Below are 22,183 nucleotides of genomic sequence, written 5' to 3' on the forward strand. Positions count from 1 at the left end.
GTACCCCCTCCAAAGCCAGTACATCCTTCCTTAAGTAAGGTGACCAAAACTGCACGCAGTACTCCAGGTGCAGCCTTACCAATACCCTATACAGTTGCAGCAGGACCTCCCTGCTTTTGTACTCCATCCCTCTTGCAATGAAGGCCAACATTCCATTCGCCTTCCTGATTACCTGCTGCACCTGCAAACTAACTTTTTGGGAAGAGTTTCATGCACAAGGACCCCCAGGTCCCTCTGCACCACAGCATGTTGTAATTCCTCCCCATTCAAATAATAGTCCCTTTTACTGTTTTTTTTCCCAAGGTGGATGACCTCACACTTCCGACATTGTATTCCATCTGCCAAACCTTCGCCCATTCGCTTAACCTATCTAAATCTCTCTGCAGCCTCTCTGTGTCCTCTACACAACCCGCTTTCCCACTAATCTTAGTGTCATCTGCAAATTTTGTTACACTACACTCTGTCCCCTCTTCCAGGTCATCTATGTATATTGTAAACAGTTGTGGTCCCAGCACCGATCCCTGTGGCACACCACTAACCACCAATTTCCAACCCGAAAAGGTTCCATTTATCCCGACTCTCTGCTTTCTGTTAGCCAGCCAATTCTCTATCCATGCTAATACATTTCCTCTGACTCCACGTACCTCTATCTTCTGCAGTAACCTTTTGTGTGGCACCTTATCGAATGCCTTTTGAAAATCTAAATACACCACATCCATCGGTACACCTCTATCCACCATGCTCGTTATATCCTCAAAGAATTCCAGTAAATTTGTTAAACATGATTTCCCCTTCATGAATCCATGCTGCGTCTGCTTGATTGCACTATTCCTATCTAGATGTCCCGCTATTTCTTCCTTAATGATAGTTTCAAGCATTTTCCCCACTAAACTAACCGGCCTATAGTTACCTGCCTTTTTCTGCCTCCTTTTTTAAACAGAGGCGTTACATTAGCTGCTTTCCAATCCGCTGGTACCTCCCCAGAGTCCAGAGAATTTTGGTAGACTATAACGAATGCATCTGCTATAACTTCCGCCATCTCTTTTAATACCCTGGGATGCATTTCATCAGGACCAGGGGACTTGTCTACCTTGAGTCCCATTAGCCTGTCCAGCACTACCCCCCTAGTGATAGTCTCAAGGTCCTCCCTTCCCACATTCCCGTGACCAGCAATTTTTGGCATGGTTTTTGTGTCTTCCACTGTGAAGACCGAAGCAAAATAATTGTTTAAGGTCTCAGCCATTTCCACATTTCCCATTATTAAATCCCCCTTCTCATCTTCTAAGGGACCAACATTTACTTTAGTCACTCTTTTCCGTTTTATATATCTGTAAAAGCTTTTACTGTCTGTTTTATGGTTTGCGCAAGTTTACCTTCGAAATCTATCTTTCCTTTCTTTATTGCTTTTTTAGTCATTCTTTGGCTGTTGTTTAAAATTTTCCCAATCCTCTAGTTTCCCACTAACCTTGGCCACCTTACACGCATTGGTCTTTGATTTGATACTCCTTTATTTCCTTGGTTATCCACGGCTGGTTATCCCTTCTCTTACCGCCCTTCTTTTTCACTGGAATATATTTTTGTTACGCATTATGAAAGAGCTCCTTAAAAGTCCTCCACTGTTCCTCAATTGTACCACCGTTTAGTCTGTGTTTCCAGTCTACTTTAGCCAACTCTGCCCTCATCCCACTGTAGTCCCCTTTGTTTAAGCATAGTACGCTCGTTTCTGACACAACTTCCTCACCCTCAATCTGTATTACAAATTCAACCATACTGTGATCACTCATTCCGAGAGGATCTTTTACTAGGAGATCATTTATTTTTCCTGTCTCATTACACAGGACCACATCTAAGATAGCTTGCTTCCTTGTAGGTTCTGTTACATACTGTTCTAAGAAACAATCCCGTATGCATTCTATGAATTCCTCCTCAAGGCTACCCCGTGCGATTTGAGTTGACCAATCGATATGTAGGTTAAAATCCCCCATGACTACTGCCGTTCCTTTTTCACATGCCTCCATTATTCCCTTGATTATTGCCCGCCCCACCGTGAAGTTATTATTTGGGGGCCTATAAACTATGCCCACCAGTGACTTTTTCCCCTTACTATCTCTAATCTCCACCCACAATGATTCAACATTTTGTTCATTAGAGCCAATATCGTCTCTCACAACTGCCCTGATATCATCCTTTATTAACAAAGCTACCCCACCTCCTTTCCCTTCTTGTCTATCTTTCCGAATCATCAGATACCCCTGTATGTTTAATTCCCAGTCTTGGCCACCCTGCAACCATGTTTCTGTAATGGCCACCAAATCATACCCATTTGTAATGATTTGTGCCGTCAACTCATTTACTTTATTTCGAATGCTGCGTGCATTTAGGTAGAGTGTTTTAATCCTAGTTTTTAAACCATGATTTTTAGTTTTGACCCCTCAAGCAGCCCCTTTATATTCAGTGGCCCTTTTTGTTTTTTGCCTTGGGTTTCTCTGCCCTCCACTTTTACTCATCTCCTTTCTGTCTTTTGCTTTTGTCTCCTTTTTGTTTCCCTCTGTCTCCCTGCATTGGTTCCCATCCCCCTGCGTGGCCTATTCCTTCAATAAAAAAGTATTTCAGTACTTCTCTCCTTAGTTCATCGGGGAACTCACATAAACTAGCCAGCCTCCGAAGTTCCGCCACGAAGTCGGGTATGCTTTGGCCCACACAGCGTCTGTAGTTGTAGAACCTGTGTCTGGCCATGTGTAGGCTGCTCGCTGGCTTCAGGTGGTTTCTCACCAGTGTGCTCAACTCCTCAAATGACTTGCTTGCTGGTTTCTCGGGTGCTAGCAGGTCTTTCATTAAAGCGAATGCTTTCGAGCCACAGCTGGTCAAGAGATGGGCTCTTCTCGTGTCTGCCTTATCGTCGCCCAGCCAGTCTTTGGTCACAAAGCTTTGCTGGAGCCTTTCTATAAAGTCCTCCCAATTGTCTCCAGCATTGTATTTCTCATCTGAGCCGTTGGTAGTCATTCTGTGGATTCTGTAATCCCGTAACTCGTCGCCACTGTTAAGTCCTGACTCTAATGTACTGACTTACATGAGACACATGCTGAAGTCAAGGTCACTCAGGACCTGCACCTTTAATTCCAGCTCTCCAGTGCTGCACTTGCCTGAGACCTCCCTTTATATACCACAGTGGGACAGGTATGGAGTGTCTCCTGCAAGTGCACCCCTGGTGGTAAGGTATGCTTATTGTTACAGGTCATATCCAGTTACAGTCATGTATAGCATGGTAAGATACAGTTATATACAGTAATGTGAGATACATGACACCTTCTAGCGCCAGAGAAGCCGGCGGACAAGACTTTTGAAGAGCTCAGTAATTTGATCGGGGAACACTTTAAATCGGTGAGCAGCATACACATGGCGAGACACCAGTTTTACACGCATCGGCGGCAAGAAGGGCAAAGCATTCCAGACTTTGTGGCAGACCTCCGGCGACTGGCGAGCCTATGTAAGTTCCCAGATGCATGCAGAGCGGAGATGCTGTGAGACCTTTTCATTGACGGCATCGGGCACGCTGGGGTTTTCAGGAAACCAATTGAGATCAAAGACTTGACCTTGGAAATGGCGGCTTTGATGGCCCAGACATTTATCTCAGGGGAGGAAGAGACCAGAATGATGTTTGACAAAAATCTTGGTTTAAATGCAGCAAATGGACAGGGAGTCAACATTGTTAATGCGGCACACAGTTCTCCAGGCAGACAGGGGCAATCGGATATACCCGAGCATGTAGTCGAACCCAAAGGGGGAATTCAACAGAGACAATGGCTAGCTGAACGGCGATTCATGCCATCACAAGGGACAATGCGGCCAGTAATGGGGCCATCAACACCTGTTAATGGTGCATTTAAGGACAGTTACAGAGACAGTCAGAGACGATCGACTGGTAATGGAACTTTTGTTTCCAACAACGGCTCATGTTGGAAGTGTGGAGGCAAACACACAGCCAGAGCTTGCAGGTATCAGCAATATACCTGCAGAAACTGCAACGTCAGCGGTCACTTGGCGCGTATGTGCAGGAAGCCTGCAGCCAGGTTGATGTACGAGGAGGACGGGCCCGATGTAAGCCCTACGAGGCCAAATCAACACTGGGGGAAATCGCTGGAAGCTGAAGTTTAGCGAGTTCATGTGGAGCACATATACAGTTCATACACCAGAACGCCACTGATAATGATGAAAGTGCTCCTCAATGGCATCCCAGTATCAATGGAGCTAGACACAGGGACCAGTCAGTCCCTGATGAGTATCAAACAGTTCGACAAGTTGTGGGCGTCCAAGGCCAGGAGGCCAAAATTATTGCCGATTGACGCACAGCTACGGACATATACAAAGGAGATCATTCCGGTGCTAGGCAGCGCCACGGTAGTCGTGACCCACAAAGATTTGGAGAACCGGTTGCCACTCTGGATTGTCCCGGGGGACGGTCCCGCACTACTGGGGAGGAGTTGGCTTGCTGTCATGAACTGGAAATGGGGCGATGTCAATGCAGTTTCTTCTGTGGAGCGAATATCATGCTCACAGGTCCTGGACAAATTTGACTCACTATTTCAACCCGCTTATTGGCACTTTCATGGGGACCAAGGTAGTGATTCACATAAACCCGGATGCCAGGCCAGTACACCACAAGGCCAGTGCGTGATGCGGGAAAAGATAGAAGGCGATTTGGACCGCCTGCTGAGGGAAGGCATCATCTCGCCAGTCGAATTCAGTGACTGGGCGAGCCCGATTGTGCCGATGCTCAAGGCAGATGGGTTGGTCAGGATATGTGGTGATTACAAGGCCACCATCAATCGGGTGTCACTCCAAGACCAGTACCGGCTACCGAGAGCGGAGGACCTCTTTGCGACGTTATCCGGTGGCAAACTTTTTTCAAAATTGGACCTGACCTCAGCTTACATGACCCAGGAGCTGGCAAGTGAGTCAAAGAAGCTGACCACCATCACGACACACAAGGGGTTGTTTGAGTACAACAGATGTCCGTTTGGGATTCGTTCAGCCGCCGCGATCTTCCAACGAAATATGGAAAGCCTCCTCAAGTCGATTCCAAGGACGGTGGTTTTTCAAGACGACATCCTCATCACTGGTTACGATACTGAAGAACATCTCCACAACCTGGAGGTGGTGCTACGCAGCCTGGACCGGGTAGTTCTGCGACTGAAAAAGGCAAAGTGCGTCTTCCTAGCTCCAGAAGTAGAATTCCTGGGGATGAGGGTAGCAGCAGACGGGATCAGGCCTACTGCATCCAAGACGGAAGCGATCCAGAGAGCACCCAGACCCCGTAACACGACGGAGCTGCGTTCGTTCCTGGAGCTCCTGAACTATTTTGGTAACTTTCTTCCCAAATTGAGCACACTGTTAGAGCTGCTACACGTGCTCCTATGCAAAGGTCGCGAATGGGTCTGGGGGGATGGCCAGGAAAGGGCTTTTGATAGAGCAAGCAATTTGTTATGTTCCAACAATCTGTTAACGCTATATGACCCGTGTAAGAAACTTGTTTTAACGTGCGATGCGTCGTCCTATGGTGTCGGGTGTGTTTTGCAGCATGTCAATGCCAAGGGTCAGTTACAGCCGGTAGCTTATGCCTCCAGAAGTCTGTCCCAGGCAGAAAGGGGCTACGGGATGGTAGAAAAGGAGGCGCTTGCATGTGTATATGCGGTAAAGAAAATGCACCAGTACCTGTTTGGCAGGAAATTTGAGCTGGAGACAGATCACAAACCGCTAATGTCCCTTTTGGCCGACAACAAGGCCATAAATGCAAACGCATCGGCCCACATACAGAGGTGGGCACTCACGTTAGCCGCCTATGAGTATACAATTCGGCACAGACCGGACACTGAAAACTGCACTGATGCACTCAGCAGGCTCCCACTAGCCACCACCGAGGGGGTAACCGAGCATGGTGCTGAGATGGTCATGGCTGTTGAAGCTTTCAAAAGCAAAGGCTCACCCGTGACAGCCCGTCAGATCAAAGTCTGGACAAATAGAGACCCGCTACTGTCTTTAGTCAAGAAATATGTCCTGAATGGGGAATGGACAGCCACGTACGGGGCATACCCTGAGGAATTTAAACCATTTCACAGGCGCAAGGATGAACTCTTGATTCAGGCTGATTGCCTACTATGGGGAAACCGAGTAGTCATGCCCCAGGGGGGCAGAGAGGCGTTCATCCGAGAACTCCACAATGAGCACCCGGGCATTGTCATGATGAAGGCAATTGCCAGGTCACATGTTTGGTGGCCAGGGATAGATGCAGACCTGGAACTTTGTGTTCGCAGGTGCAACACGTGTGCCCAGCTGGGCAATGCGCCCAATGAAGCCCCCCTTAGCCCCTGGTCCTGGCCCGCTAAGCCTTGGTCACGCATCCATGTGGACTACGCAGGTCCTTTCATGGGAAAAATGTTTTTGGTTGTAATCGATGCCTACTCCAAATGGATCGAGTGTGACATTCTCAATTCAAGCACATCCTCTGCCACAGTAGAAAGTCTACGGGCAATGTTCGCTGCCCATGGTCTACCGGACGTCTTGGTCAGCGACAATGGCCCATGCTTTACAAGCATTGAATTCCAGGACTTTATGGCAGGAAATGGTATCAACCATGTCAGAATGGCACCGTTCAAGCCGGCCTCAAACGGCCAGGCAGAACGAGCAGTGCAGATAATCAAACAGGGGATGCTCAGAATCCAAGGGAGTTCCCTACAAAGCCGCTTATCACGCCTCCTATTGGCCAATAGATCCTAACCACACTCGCTCACAGGCGGAGCTGCTAATGAAAAGGACGCTCAAAACCAGGTTATCCCTTATATACCCCACCATGAAAGAAATTGTTGAGAGCAGGCACCAGTCACAATGTGACTACCATGACGGGAATGTGAGGGCGCGATGTATTGATATCAATGACCCTGTCTTTGTCCCCAATTACGCTGCAGGGCCTAAATGGCTCGCAGGCACTGTGATTGCCAAAGAGGGGAATAGGATTCTGGTAGTTAAACTCACCCATGGACAAATCTGCCGCAAACAAGTGGATCAAACAAAAAGGAGGTTCAACAACCCCATAGAAGAAACAGAGGAAGAACACGATGTAGAGTTTACTCCACCACAGGTGACCGAACACCAGAACCAAGTGGAGGAGAGCCCAGTCACTGTGGGCAGTCCGGACAGGTCTGAGGCACCGCAAACAGCAGACACTCAGGCCAGCGCCCAACAACCGGAGCCCCAACTCAGGCGCTCTACAAGGGAGCGTAAACCACCAGAGAGACTCAACCTGTGATCCTAATAAGACTTTGCGGGGGAGGTGATGTCATGTATTCAACCAGCAATGTAACCCATGTATAAACTGACCTAAGTTGTACGCCGTGAGAACACTGACCACTAGGTGGTGAACTGGCGGGAGACACTCCTAACCTGGACTTTCAGGTATAAAAGGGGAAGCTCCACCCACCTTCATCACTTCAGAGCTGGCTAATAAAGGTTACTGGTCACAGAGTGACCTTCTCTCTAGTATGGGCCTCATGTGCATTTGTATTGTGTAGTCAGGACATATTACCCAGGGCCGTTGTTTCTCCAGTACCCATGGAGGAATGACACTCTCCCAACATCTACTTCCAGGTACTCATTCAAAGGAGTGTTCAGCGCATCACCCAGTCACAATCCATTTCACTCACTAACTACTTGGTCTCAACTTGGTATTTCTGTGTAGGTAAGGTTGGTGACAACGTGACAAGAATTGTAGATCTGGAAGTGTGAGCAGATGAGGACCGGATGGTGTCCAGGTGTTTCTTGAAGTGGCTGAAACCTCTCCGCCCACCCCCCCCCCCCCCACCCCCGGGCACACTCTCCCCCTCCAACCCCCACTGCTCCGCCCCCCCCCCCCCGACACATTCCCCACCCCCTACCGCCGCCCTCCTCCCCTACACACTCTCCACTTCCCCCCCCCCCCCCCGGCACACTTTCCCCCTCCCCTTCCCCACCGCCCCTCCCTCCCCTGGGCACATTCCCCCCCCCCCCCGCACACTCTCCCCTCCTCCCCCCCCCACTGCCCCTCCCCCCCCCGGGCACATTCCCCACCCCCCACTGCCCCTCCCCAGCACACTCTACCCCCCCCCACCCCTCAGGCACACTCTTCCACTCCCCCTCCCCTGGGCACATTCCCCCCCCCCACCGGGCACACTCTCCCCTCCCCCCGGGCACACTCTTCCCCCCCCTGGGCACTCTGCCCCCCGGCCCCCTCGGCCACACTCTCCCCCTCCCCCCACTGACCCTCCTCCTCCCCCAGACACACTCTTCTCCCAACCCCCCTCCCCTAGCACATTCTCCTCCCGGGCACTCTCCACCCCCCCCGGGCACACTCTCCCCCTCACCCCCACTACCCCTCCCCTCCCTTCCCCGGGCACTCTCCCCCGCCCCCCCAGACACGCTTCCCCCCCACTCCCCCGGCACATTCTCCCCCTGGGCACTCTCCTCCCCCGGGCACTCTCCACCCCCTCCCCCCCACTACCCCTCCCCTCCCCGGGCACTCTCCCCCCGCCCCCCCCCCCCCCCGGGCACACTGCAACCCCCCTCCCAACCCATAGCCCCGCCCGGCACACTTTTGACTTTGTGTGATAGTGAGGTGGCAGCCTGTTTTACATCTCTCCCCAGATATATTTTCATTGAGAGCAAGCGGTTAAGATGTTTATGAGCTTTGATTTTGCTTTTCCAAAGAATGTGTAGTTTTGTTTGAATTGCAGTTGCGATCACAATACTATATCTCTATATTCATAGCTTTTTTTACAGATGGTGTTTTGGTTTTGTGGCATTTATTTATTTTGTGTTACAGCATTTATTTCAGTCTCTGGAGACTGCCCTCTACATCTTGATGAAGTTCGTCATTTCCTCACTCTGTGCCCTGAGCTATCCCTGGGCTTGTTTGAACAGGGGAGACTGGTGGCTTTCATCATTGGCTCTCTCTGGGATAAAGAGAAGCTGTCACAGGTATGGAGCAGATCAAAGTGAAGTTCCCACAATCTCACCTCCTTCATCCTGATCCTTCTATTACAAGAATCTTAATCATTACTTATATTTGTTTAGTGACTTCAATGTGGAACATTTCCCAGGGGTGGGATGGACGCTGAGCCAAAGGAGATATTAGAAAGGAGACCAAAAGCTTGGTCGATGAGGTGGCTTTTAAAGAGGCTCTTAAAGAAGCAGTGCAATGGCCAAGGGGTTTTGATTGCCTCTTTGATTAGCAGAAAATAGGCTCAGTGCATTGACAAGAGGTGCAAACACTCCATAATTTGGCATAAATTGAACACAAGGCACCTAGATGGCTGGACTGATAAATCAAAATGTCACACTGGTGCAATGAGGGGCCTTCTGGGCTTGGGGTAAAACATGTTGCAGCAACATAACCCGTGCTGTCCCTGCCCTGGGAGTGTTTGATGGGACAGTGTAGAGGGAGCTTTACTCTGTATCTAACCCCCTGTACCTGCCCTGGGAGTGTTTGATGGGACAGTGTAGAGGGAGCTTTACTCTGTATCTAACCCAGTGCTGTACCTGCCCTGGGAGTGTTTGATGGGACAGTGTAGAGGGAGCTTTACTCTGTATCTAACCCCGTGCTGTACCTGCCCAGGGAGTGTTTGATGGGACAGTGTAGAGGGAGCTTTACTCTGTATCTAACCCCCTGTACCTGCCCTGGGAGTGTTTGATGGGACAGTGTAGAGGGAGCTTTACCCTGTATCTAACCCGTGCAGTACCTGCCCTGGGAATGTTTGATGGGAAGCGTAGAGGGAGCTTTACCCTGTATCTAACCCGTGCAGTACCTGCCCTGGGAATGTTTGATGGGACAGTGTAGAGGGAGCTTTACCCTGTATCTAACTCGTGCTGTACCTGCCTGGCAAGTTTAAAAACCTCTTGTGTGGCACCTTATCGAATGCCTTCTGAAAATCCAAATTCACCACATCCACTGGTTCCCTTATCTATTCTGCTAGTTACAACCTCAAAAAACACTAACAGATTTGTCAAACATTGATTTCCCCGTCATAAATCTGTGTTGACTCTGTCCAATCCTATTATTATTTGCTAAGTTCTCTGTTATTATGTCCTTAATAATAGATTATAGCATTTTCCCTACGACTGATGTCAGGGTAACTGGTCTGTAGTTCCCTGTTTTCTCTGTCCCTCCTTTTTTAAATAGCGGTATTACATAAGCTTCCTTCCAATCCGTTCCATTCTAGAATCTATGGAATTTTGGAAGATGACAACCAATACATCCACTATCTCTATAGCTGCTTCTTTCAAAACCCAAGGATGTAGGCCGTCAGATCCAGGGGATTTATTGGCTTTCAGTCATATTAATTTCTCCAATACTATTTTTTTATTAATACTAATTTCTTTAAGTTCCTCTATTTCAGGGAGGTTTTTTGATGGGACCGTGTAGAGGGAGCTTTACTCTGTATCTAACCCGTGCTGTACCTGCCCTGGGAGTGTTTGAAGGGACAGTGTACAGGGAGCTTTACTTTGTATCTAACCCGTGTTGTACATAGAAACATAGAAAATAGGTGCAGGAGTAGGCCATTCAGCCCTTCTAGCCTGCACCGCCATTCAATGAGTTCATGGCTGAACATGCAACTTCAGTACCCCATTCCTGCTTTCTCGCCATACCCCTTGATCCCCCTAGTAGTAAGGACTTCATCTAACTCCCTTTTGAATATATTTAGTGAATTGGCCTCAACTACTTTCTGTGGTAGAGAATTCCACAGGTTCACCACTCTCTGGGTGAAGAAGTTTCTCCTCATCTCGGTCCTAAATGGCTTACCCCTTATCCTTAGACTGTGACCCCTGGTTCTGGACTTCCCCAACATTGGGAACATTCTTCCTGTATCTAACCTGTCTAAACCCGTCAGAATTTTAAACGTTTCTATGAAGTCCCCTCTCATTCTTCTGAACTCCAGTGAATACAAGCCCAGTTGATCCAGTCTTTCTTGATAGGTCAGTCCCACCATCCCGGGAATCAGTCTGGTGAATCTTCGCTGCACTCCCTCAATAGCAAGAATGTCCTTCCTCAAGTTAGGAGACCAAAACTGTACACAATACTCCAGGTGTGGCCTCACCAAGGCCCTGTACAATTGTAGCAACACCTCCCTGCCCCTGTACTCAAATCCCCTCGCTATGAAGGCCAACATGCCATTTGCTTTCTTAACCGCCTGCTGTACCTGCATGCCAACCTTCAATGACTGATGTACCATGACACCCAGGTCTCGTTGCACCTCCCCTTTTCCTAATCTGTCACCATTCAGATAATAGTCTGTCTCTCTGTTTTTACCACCGAAGTGGATAACCTCACATTTATCCACATTATACTTCATCTGCCATGCATTTGCGTCTAAATCATTAATGTACAGTGTAAACAGCTGGGGCCCCAGCACAGAACCTTGCGGTACCCCACTAGTCACTGCCGCCATTCTGAAAAGTACCAATTTACTCCTACTCTTTGGTTCCTGTCTGACAACCAGTTCTCAATCCATGTCAGCACACTACCCTCAATCCCATGTGCTTTAACTTTGCACATTAATCTCTTGTGTGGGACCTTGTCGAAAGCCTTCTGAAAGTCCAAATATACCACATCAACTGGTTCTCCCTTGTCCACTCTACTGGAAACATCCTCAAAAAATGCCAGAAGATTTGTCAAGCATGATTTCCCTTTCACAAATCCATGCTGACTTGGACCTATCATGTCACCTCTTTCCAAATGCGCTGCTATGACATCCTTAATAATTGATTCCATCATTTTACCCACTACTGAGGTCAGGCTGACCGGTCTATAATTCCCTGTTTTCTCTCTCCCTCCTTTTTTAAAAAGTGGGGTTACATTGGCTACCCTCCACTCGATAGGAACTGATCCAGAGTCAATGGAATGTTGGAAAATGACTGTCAATGCATCTGCTATTTCCAAGGCCACCTCCTTAAGTACTCTGGGATGCAGTCCATCAGGCCCTGGGGATTTATCGGCCTTCAATCCCATCAATTTCCCCAACACAATTTCCCGACTAATAAGGATTTCCCTCAGTTCCTCCTCCTTACTAGACCCTCTGACCCCTTTTATATCCGGAAGGTTGTTTGTGTCCTCCTTAGTGAATACTGAACCAAAGTACTTGTTCAATTGGTCTGCCATTTCTTTGTTCCCCATTATGACTTCCCCTGATTCTGACTGCACGGGACCTACGTTTGTCTTTACTAACCTTTTTCTCTTTACATATCTATAGAAACTTTTGCAATCCGCCTTAATGTTCCCTGCAAGCTTCTTCTCGTACTCCATTTTCCCTGCCCTAATCAAACCCTTTGTCCTCCTCTGCTGAGTTCTAAATTTCTCCCAGTCCCCGGGTTCGCTGCTATTTCTGGCCAATTTGTATGCCACTTCCTTGGCTTTAATACTATCCCTGATTTCCCATTGATAGCCACGGTTGAGCCACCTTCCCTTTTTTATTTTTACGACAGACAGGAATGTACAATTGTTGTAGTTCATCCATGCGGTCTCTAAATGTCTGCCATTGCCCATCCACAGTCAACCTCTTAAGTATCATTCGCCAATCTATCCTAGCCAATTCATGCCTCATACCTTCAAAGTTACCCTTCTTTAAGTTCTGGACCATGGTCTCTGAATTAACTGTCTCATTCTCCATCCTAATGCAGAATTCCACCATATTATGGTCACTCTTCCCCAAGGGGCCTCGCACAACGAGATTGCTAATTAATCCTCTCTCATTACACAACACCCAGTCTAAGATGGCCTCCCCCCTAGTTGCTTCCTCGACATATTGGTCTAGAAAACCATCCCTTATGCACTCCAGGAAATCCTCCTCCACCGTATTGCTTCCAGTTTGGCTAGCCCAATCTATGTGCATATTAAAGTCACCCATTATAACTGCTGCACCTTTATTGCATGCACCCCTAATTTCCTGTTTGATGCCCTCCCCAACATCACTACTACTGTTTGGAGGTCTGTACACAACTCCCACTAATGTTTTTTGCCCTTTGGTGTTCTGCAGCTCTACCCATATAGATTCCACATCATCCAAGCTAATGTCCTTCCTAACTATTGCATTACTTTCCTCATTAATCTTAACTATTGCATTAATCTTAACTATTGCATTAAGATCATAAGAAATAAGAGCAGGAATAGGCCATTTGGCCCCTCGAGCCTGCTCCGCCATTTAATAAGATCATGGCTGATCTGATCATGGACTCAGCTCCATTTCCCTGCCTGCTCCCCATAATCCCTTTATCCCCTTATCGCTCAAAAATTTCTCGATCTCTGCCTTAACTATATTTAATGACCCAGCCTCCACAGTTCTCTGGGGCAGAGAATTCCATAGATTTACAACCCTCAGAGAACAAATGTTATCCTCTCAGTTTTAAATGGGAGGCCCCTTATTCTGAGACTATGCCCCCTAGTTTTAGTTTCCCCTATGAGTGGAAATATCCTCTCTGCAGCCACCTTTCGAGCCCCCTCATTATCTTATATGTTTCGATAAGATCACCTCTCATTCTTCTGAACTCCAATGAGACTAGGCCCAACCTACTCAACCTATCTTCATAAGTCAACCCCCTCATCTCCGGAATCAACCTAGTGAACCTTCCCTGAACAGCCTCCAATGCAAGTATATCCTTCCTTAAATACGGAGACCAAAACTGTATTCAGTACTCCAGGTGTGGCTTTACCAATACCCTGTACAGTTGTAGCAGGACTTCTCTATCCCAGGAGTGTTTTGGTGGGACATTGTAGAGGGAGCTTTACTCTGTATCTAACCCGTGCTGTACCTGCTCTGGGAATGTTTGATGGGACGGTGTAGAGGTATATTTACTCTGTATCTAACCCGTGCTTTACCTGAATTGTAGAGGGAGCTTTACTCTGTATCTAACCCGTGATGTACCTGCCCTGGGTGTGTTTATGGGACAGTGCAGAGGGAGCTTTACTCTGTATCTAATCCACGCTGTACCTGCTCTGGGAGTGTTTGATGGGACAGTGTAGAGGAACCTTTACTCTATATCTAACCCCATGCTATTCACAATCTATATCAATGATTTGGGTGAGGGGACCAAATGTAATATATCCAAATTTGCTGATGATACAAAGCTAGGTGGGAATGTAAGTTGTGAGTAGGATGCAAAGAGACTGCAAGGGGATATAGACAGGCTAAGTGTGTGGGCAAGAACATGGCAAGTGGAATATAATGTGTAGAAATGTGAAGTTATCCACTTTGGTAGGAAATAGAAGAACAGAGTGTTTTTTATATGGTGAGAGATTGGGAAATGTTGGTGTTCAGAGGGACCTGGGTGTCCTTGTACACCAATCACTGAAAGTTAACCTGCAGGTACAACAAGCAATTAAGAATGAAAATAGTATATTGGCCTTTATTGCAAAAGGATTTGAGTATAAGAGTAACGATGTCTTACTGCAATTATATTGGGTCCTGGTGAGACCACACCTGGAGTATTGTGTACAATTTTGGTCTCCTTACCTAAGGAAGGATATACTTGCCATAGAGGGAGTGCAACGAAGGTTCACCAGACTGATTGCTGGGATGGTGGGATTGTCCTATGAGGAGAGATTGAGTAGACTAGGCCGATATTCTCTAGAGTTTAGAATCTCAATGAAACATACAAAATTCTTACAGGGCTTGCATTTGAGGCATTTCAGAGAAGGTTGATGAGGTTGATTCCTGGCATGAAGGGGTTGTCTTATGTGGAAAGATTGAGCAGGTTGGGCCTGTACTTATTGGAGATTAGAGGAATGAGAGGTGGTCTTATTGAAACATAAGGTTCTGAGGGGGCTTGACAAGGTAGTTGCTGAGAGGATGTTGCCCCTGTGGGGCATAGTTTCAGAATAAGGGATCGCCCATTTTTGACGGAGATGAGGAATTCTTCTCTCAGAACATAAAAACATAAGAAACATGAGCAGGAGTCGGCCATTCGGCCCCTCGAGCCTGCTCCACCATTCAATAAGATCATGGCTGATCTGATCATGGGCTCAGCTCCACTTCCCTGCCCACTTCCCATAACCCTTTATTCCGTTATCACTCAAAAATCTGTCTATCTCCACCTTAAATATATTCAATGACCCAGCCTCGACAGCTCACTGGGGCAGAGAATTCCACAGATTTACAACCCTCTTAGAAAATAAATTCATCCTCATCTCCATTTTTAAATGGGCGGCCCCTTATTCTGAGACTATGTCTCCAAGTTTTAGTTTCCTCTATGAGTGGAAATATCCTCTCTGCATCAACCTTGTTGAGCCCCCTCATTATCTTATATGTTTCAATAATGTCACCTCTCATTCTTCTGAACTCCAATGAGTACAGGCCCAACCTACTTAACCTATCTTCATAAGACAACCCCTTCATCTCAGGAATCAACCCAGTGAACCTTCTCTGAACTGCCTCTAATGCAAGTATATCCTTCTTTAAATACAGAGACCAAAAGTACGCCAGGTATGGTCTCACCAATACCCTGCACAGTTGTAGCAGGACTTCTCTGCTTTTGTACTCCACCCCCCTTGCAATAAAGGCCAACATTCCATCTACCTTTCTAATCCTGCATGCTAACTTTTTGTGTTTCATGTACAAGCACCCCCAGATCCCTCTGTACCGCAGCATTTTGTAGTCTCTCTTCATTTAAATAATAATTTGCTTTTTTATTCTTCCTACCAAAGTGGATAACCTCACATTTTCCCACATTCTACTGCATCTGTCAAATTTTTGCCCACTCACTTAACCTATCCATACCTCTTCACAGATTCTTTGTGTCCTCTTCACAACTTGCTTTCCAACCTATCTTTGTATCATCAGCAAACTTGGCTACATTACACTCGGTCCCTTCATCCAAGTCATTAATATAGATTTTTAAATAGTTGGGGCCCCAGCACTGATCCCAGTGGCACCCCACTAGTTATAATTTGCCAACCTGAAAATGACCCATTTATCCCGACTCTCTGTTTTCTGTTAGTTAGCCAATCCTCTATCCATGCTAATATATTACCCCCAACCCCGTGAACACTTATCTTGTGCAGTAACCTTTTATGTGGCACCTTATCGAATGCCTTCTGAAAATCCAAATACACTACATCTACTGGTTCCCCTTTATCCACCCTGCTCGTTATATCTCCAAAGAACTCTAGAAAATTTGTCAAACATGATTTCCCTTTTATAAAACCATGCTGACTCTGTTTGATTGTATTATGATTTTCTAAATGTCCCACTACTGCTTCCTTAATAATGGACTGCAGCATTTTCCCAATGACAGATGTTAGGATAACTGGTCTATAGTTTCATTCTTTCTGTCTGCCTCCTTTCTTGAATAGGGGCGTTACATTTGTGATTTTGCAATCCACTGGGACCTCACCAGAATCCAGGGAATTTTGGTAGATTACAACCAATGTATCCACTATCTCTGCAGCCACTTCTTTTAAGACCCTAGGATGTAAGCCATCAGGTCCAGTGGACTTGTCCACCTTTAGTCCTATCAGTTTGCCTAGTACTTTTTCTCTAGTGATAGTGATTGTTTTAAGTTCCCCCCTCCGTATAGCCCCTTGATTATCGTGAATCTTTGGAATTCTCTAACCCAGAAAACTGTAGAAGTGGAGTCATTGAATATATTCAAGACAGAGATAGACAGATTATTGAACTACAGGGGAGTCAAAGGTTATGGGGAACAGGGAGGAAAGTGTAGTTGAGGCCAAGATCAGACCAGCCATAATCTTATTGAATGGCGGAGCAGGCTCGAGGGGCCGTATGGCCTATTCCTGCTCCTAATTCTTATGTTCTTATGTTCTTGACAGGGTTAATGCAGAGGAGTTTAGAACCAGGGATCACAGTCTCAGAATAAGGGGTTGGCCATTTAGGACTGAGATGAGGCGAAATTTGTTCACTCAGAGAGTGGTGAACCTCTACCCCAAAGGGCTGTAGAGGCTCAGTCTTTGAGTATATTCAAGACAGAGATCTATAGATTTTTGGATATTAAGGGAATCAAGGGATATAGGGATAGTGCAGGGGAGTGGAGTTGAGGTAGAAGATCAGCGGAATAGGCTCGAGGGGCCATATGGCCTACTCTTGCTCCTAATTCTTATGCTCTTATGAGCTTTAGTCTGAATCTAACCGCTTCTGTACCTGCCCTGGGAGCAGTTAGTGTTGACATTAGCACAATGTGTTAGTATTGCACTCACACTGGCCTGCTTCACCTTACTGGTGAGTTGGAGCCTCGGCTTCCAGTGATGATGAGTGTCATTCGTAGAGACATGTGAAGCCCGCCTCAAGCTTGAAGAGTTTGCAGTGAAACTTTACATTTGAGAAATGCCAGTGTGTTGCAATGTTCCTAAGTCAGGCTGTTCCTGGAGATTTGTACATCGCAGCATGGCCTGAAGCTGCTCTCTGCATTTCCTTTCGATGCATCAACTGGTTTGCTTAATTCAGAGGTCATTGTTTTCATATGTGGATGGAAGGAGACAGGCATCATTTTCACCTCAGATAAAAGGAGACATTGCTGGAAATACACAGACCGTTAGCGTCTGAGACTCTTCCTTGAAACCTGGTTCATCTTTTCTCCCTTGTGTATATGTAGCCGTCCCACTCTTAGCAGGTTCTATGAGCCGTCACTCCCCTTTTATAGGGGGCACGTAAATTTATGGTTTTAGTGCCCAAAAAACCCCACAAAAAACATTTTAAAAAACACCAAAAAAAACAAAAAAGGGCCTTGATAAGTGTTTGGAGTGTCCCCCAGATTTAACTTAATTTTGTTTTCTACGAAAGCGTTGTATGAGCCGTCACTGTGTTCTGTAAACGATATTTGCTACATTTTAACTCGGGCAGCGGCTAACTCCATTAAACTGCTTCTCTTCCTCTGTCTGCAGGACGCGATGGTGCTCCACATTGCCCACGGTTCCACGGTGCACATCCATGTTCTGGCGGTGCACCGCACCTTCCGCCAGCAGGGCAAAGGGCCCATCCTGCTGTGGCGCTATCTGCAGTACCTCCGCTGTCTGCCCTATGTCCACCGGGCAATGCTGATGTGTGAGGATTTCTTGGTTTCTTTCTACAGGAGGTGCGGATTTAAGGAGCTGGGGCCCTCCGAGATCACCGTGGGACCATTGACTTTCATCGAGATGGAATATGCAATCCGAGGACATGCTTTGATGCGCCGGAACAGTGGCTGTTAGAGCCCGTTTCTCGGGCCATGTTAGTGCAGCGTTCACTGGAACCAAAGCCTCTACTGCAGCTCTCTGCTATTAAACTGCTCGTACTTCAAACGACCCATAGTTTCTAGGTTAGAATTTACACCGCGCCACGACAAAGCTCAAAGAGTAAAATCCAATGAGTTCCACAATCAGTGAAATCCTGGCCCGGGAGCCAGCCCTGGAGCAGGGGCAGTCAGATCCAGCAATGGTCTCGCTCCCAAATTGGCTCCTGCTTCGCCACTAATTCCGCTCTCTTAGAGTACGTCAGCAATGTGAGGGTGTCACATACGCTCCAGTTTCGTTAGTCTCCCGGTGATACTGTGCAGCCAACACTGTTCAACCTGTTTTCAGCTCCCAGCTGTTTGGAGCCAGTTCTATCCATTCACTGAGCCTCAAAGCAGTGGCTTCACAGGCAGTGTTTCTCAGTAAAGCAAATCAGCTCATTGTATTTCGTGCTAAAATATTAAAGCATCAAAAGTGATTTGTGTTCCTGTCTGATTTGAGTTGTGAGTCGAGGTTGAGCCAGATTGTATGAGAAACCAGGGAGCGAGTGTGGGGAGCAGTCTGTATCATTGCACTGTACACAATATAAAATACACCTGGTCCCGAGCAACTTCCGGCAGCACCTGACCTCGCGTCTTCATTCAAGAATTTTTGTCAAGTTTAGCAAATAAATAATTTATTTTTGAACTTCCGTTACTTTTATCAACATTCTGCTGATGGGGGGTTCCCTTCTGCTGCCAATCCCACTGATCATCATAATATTGCAGCGCAGGAGGCCATTCGGCCCATCACACCTGTGCTCGTCCAATCCCATGTCCCTGCTCTCTTCCCGATCAGTTCTTCCTTTCCCAATACTTCTCCAATTGCCCTTTAAATTATTTATAGTCTCATTAGTTATATTAACCCTCTGAAAATATTCCCTATAATTTCCCCGTTCTGGTGAAAATCCGCAATCTATAAATATCGACTCTCAAACTCAAACTATTGTTACATTCACTGCCTCTGGTCCAGTGAATAAGCCTCAATGTTTCAAACTTTTCTCCATAATGACACTGTCTCATTCCCGGTGCCCTTTGAATGTCCCCTTAAAATCCATCGATAACCTCCCACAGAATCTTATAGCACAGAACGAGGCCATTCATGTCTCTATCCAGCCCGTCCCACAAACCCAGCCTTTTCCCCGTTACACTGCAAATTTCCCCCTTCAAGGGCACGTCCAATTGCCTTTGGAATCTGATTCCGCCGCCCTTTCAGGCAGTGTGTTCCAGATCTGAACAACTCTCTGTGCAAAAGAATTTCCCCTCATTTCTCCTCCAGTTCTTTGGCCAATCACCTTAAATCTGTGACCTCTGGTTCCCGCCCCTCCTGTCCGAGGAAACACTGTCGTATCCTGGGAAATATGGTCACTTCAGACTGTCCACCTTTAAAATAAAAAATATGCCGAAGAATTTCAAGTTAAAACTCACTTCAGATTAAAGCAACATTTATTTCACACCTTCAGTTTCAGATTCAACGGGCTCACACAAACCAGAGCCCAGACCCAGAAATTGATCACCCAGAACACGCACGCACGCACACGGCCCCATTGCCCTCCGTACACAGGGGACACACACACAGTACAGTGCGCACACACACAGACACACACCAACTTCTGGCAATGCCAGACTTGTGCTCATCCCAGTGTTCACTGCTCAAAGTGATCTCGGCAGACACAACTCAAAGAGTGAAAAAGCACTTTAATTGTATCATTGGGTATTTTTCACAGTTCAAACGGACACAATAAAAAAAAATCTCCCCCAACATTCCCGTACTGACCGGTACATCCCCATACTGACCGCCCAATGGCCTGAATGGGTGCGACAGGAAAGATTCAGACAAATCCTTGGCTTATCAGAAAATATGACAATGTTCGGACGTGGAGGTTACATGTGTTTCACCCTCTCGATGCTTAATGGAGAAAAGGCATTTGATGTAAACGTTCTGGAGAATATTTGTGGAGCAGAGCAGTAGGTTGGGCAATAATTGGAATGATATTCACAAATATTCAACATATAAAACCAACATACGGAATGCAGTAATATAATCCATTCTGTTTTCCAATTATCCAGCACCAGGATTTGGTTAGTGGTACAACTCTCAGCTCCTGGATTTGACTGGGCTTCACCTTCAGTACATTTACAAAGGCTCCATTACCATTGCACTGTGACATTTCCAGTAGAGCACATGGTCACTTATCCCAACACCACCATCCTGAATTCTTGCTCAGTGTATGATTTGATCTAGCTCGTACTTTTCACAGAATTTGCTGGTGAATGGGATGCAGGTGAGGTACTCGCACCAATGACAGTTCATGGGATACACATAGAACCAGATCACCAGAGCTGCAGAGAGTCCAACAAAAACCAGGAGGGAGGCAATGATCAATATTCTCTTCCTGTATTTATCCCCCTGACCAAAGGTAATGTATGGTAAGAAGGCAAACGATAGCAAGAGTCCACTAATGAACCCAAAGATATGAGCAATATTGTCAATCCAAGGCAACAAGCCGAAGACAAAGAGAAAGAGAGCGATTCCGACCAACTTCATCAAGGCTTTCCACGGCTTCTCCAGAATCGGCCAACTCTGAAACAATTCTACAAAGAGACAGGCCAACAAGCCGAAATGGGAGCCTGCAGGTCCAACCTAGTGTGGGAGGAAGATGACACAATTGTTACAGTGTGCTGTCCAACTCTGGTCTTTTACCCATCCCTGATTATAATCGCTTCACCATCGGTGGCCGTGCCTTCTGTTGCCTGGGCCCCAAGCTCTGGAACTCCCTCCCTAAACCTCTCCGCCTCTTTCTCTCCTTCTTTAAGACGATCCTTAAAACCTACTTCTTTGACCCAGCTTTTGGTCACCTGCCTCAATGTCTCCTTATAAGGCTCGGTGTCAAATTTTGTCTGATAATCGCTCCTGTGAAGGGATGTTTAACTGCATTAAAGGCGCTATATAAATGCAAGTTATTGCTGCAATGATGCACGAAAAGATTTGAGAGACCAGTGTACTGTAAATCATTCTCGGGTTAGATACGAAGCAAAGCTCTAAATCCCATTCCATGTCTTTTTTTCTTTAAAATTTTAATTCTCTCTTAAACGTGACAATTGACCTAGCTGCAACAACCACTTATGCTAAAGTATTCCACACTCTAACAACCCTGTGTGAATGTTGTAACCTCCTTTTATGTTCCGAGTACTAAACCCTTGTTTCACTATTTACCCGGCTCAATGGGCCAAAGGGCATCCTATGTTGTGTGATAATATTCAAACCCATTAGATGCTCATTATCATTCAGTTATTTCTCTTCCATATTGTGTTACCCTTTAACACAAAGGTTCTCAATCTTTGTAACACTATGCATTTAGACAGTAAAACATCGTGCGGCTGCCTCCAGGCGGGAGTCCAGGGCCACTGGGAGGGCAGTCGAGGAACTTGGTGGAATGAAGAGCTTCAATGAGAAAGCTCACTCCGTGCTTAGAAATATCATGAGAGGCAACACATTGAGATTGGAGGGAGGCAAGGACTGGTGGGACATACCAATGCCCATGTGGGATTGGGACCGCAAGTGTTTGCAGGAGATGCTGCATTGGGACATGTAGCACTGAAACCACAGATCACCAGAGTGATAGAGCAGGGAACAGGATGTGGGGATGGGGGCACAGAATGGGGGCGGGGAATTGGACAGGATGGGGGGGAATGGGGCACAGGGTGGGGGGGAGGGATTGGGCAGGATAGGGGTGGGTGGGGGCACGGGATGGGGGAGGATGGAGACATTAACCATGTCAGGAGGTGAGAAGGAATAGTCACGGACAATATGACTGTGGACTCTGACCAGGGCAGTTTCAGGAGCTGATATCAGAATCACAGAATAAAGGAATACAACACTAAATATTTAGTTTATTAATTG

The 22,183-nt window shown here is 46.8% G+C and overlaps 2 protein-coding genes across 2 annotated transcripts in view; one reads left to right on the plus strand and one right to left on the minus strand.

The window, feature by feature from the left end:
* LOC139227198 (serotonin N-acetyltransferase-like) overlaps positions 1 to 18,220 on the plus strand; it is a 42,766-nt gene extending 24,546 nt beyond the window's left edge. Inside the window, exons 3-4 of the mRNA XM_070858260.1 lie at positions 8,852 to 9,006; positions 17,915 to 18,220. Of these exons, the coding sequence (XP_070714361.1) occupies positions 8,852 to 9,006; positions 17,915 to 18,220 (461 nt within the window). The remainder of the gene's footprint in view (positions 1 to 8,851; positions 9,007 to 17,914) is intronic.
* Positions 18,221 to 19,833: 1,613 nt separating this feature from the next.
* LOC139226237 (inactive rhomboid protein 2-like) overlaps positions 19,834 to 22,183 on the minus strand; it is a 93,826-nt gene continuing 91,476 nt past the window's right edge. The window contains exon 17 of the mRNA XM_070856858.1: positions 19,834 to 20,923. Coding sequence (XP_070712959.1) covers positions 20,504 to 20,923 — 420 coding nt within the window. The 3' untranslated portion in view covers positions 19,834 to 20,503. The remainder of the gene's footprint in view (positions 20,924 to 22,183) is intronic.

Source organism: Pristiophorus japonicus, chromosome 16 (assembly GCF_044704955.1).
Source record: "Pristiophorus japonicus isolate sPriJap1 chromosome 16, sPriJap1.hap1, whole genome shotgun sequence".
NCBI lineage: Eukaryota > Metazoa > Chordata > Chondrichthyes > Pristiophoridae > Pristiophorus > Pristiophorus japonicus.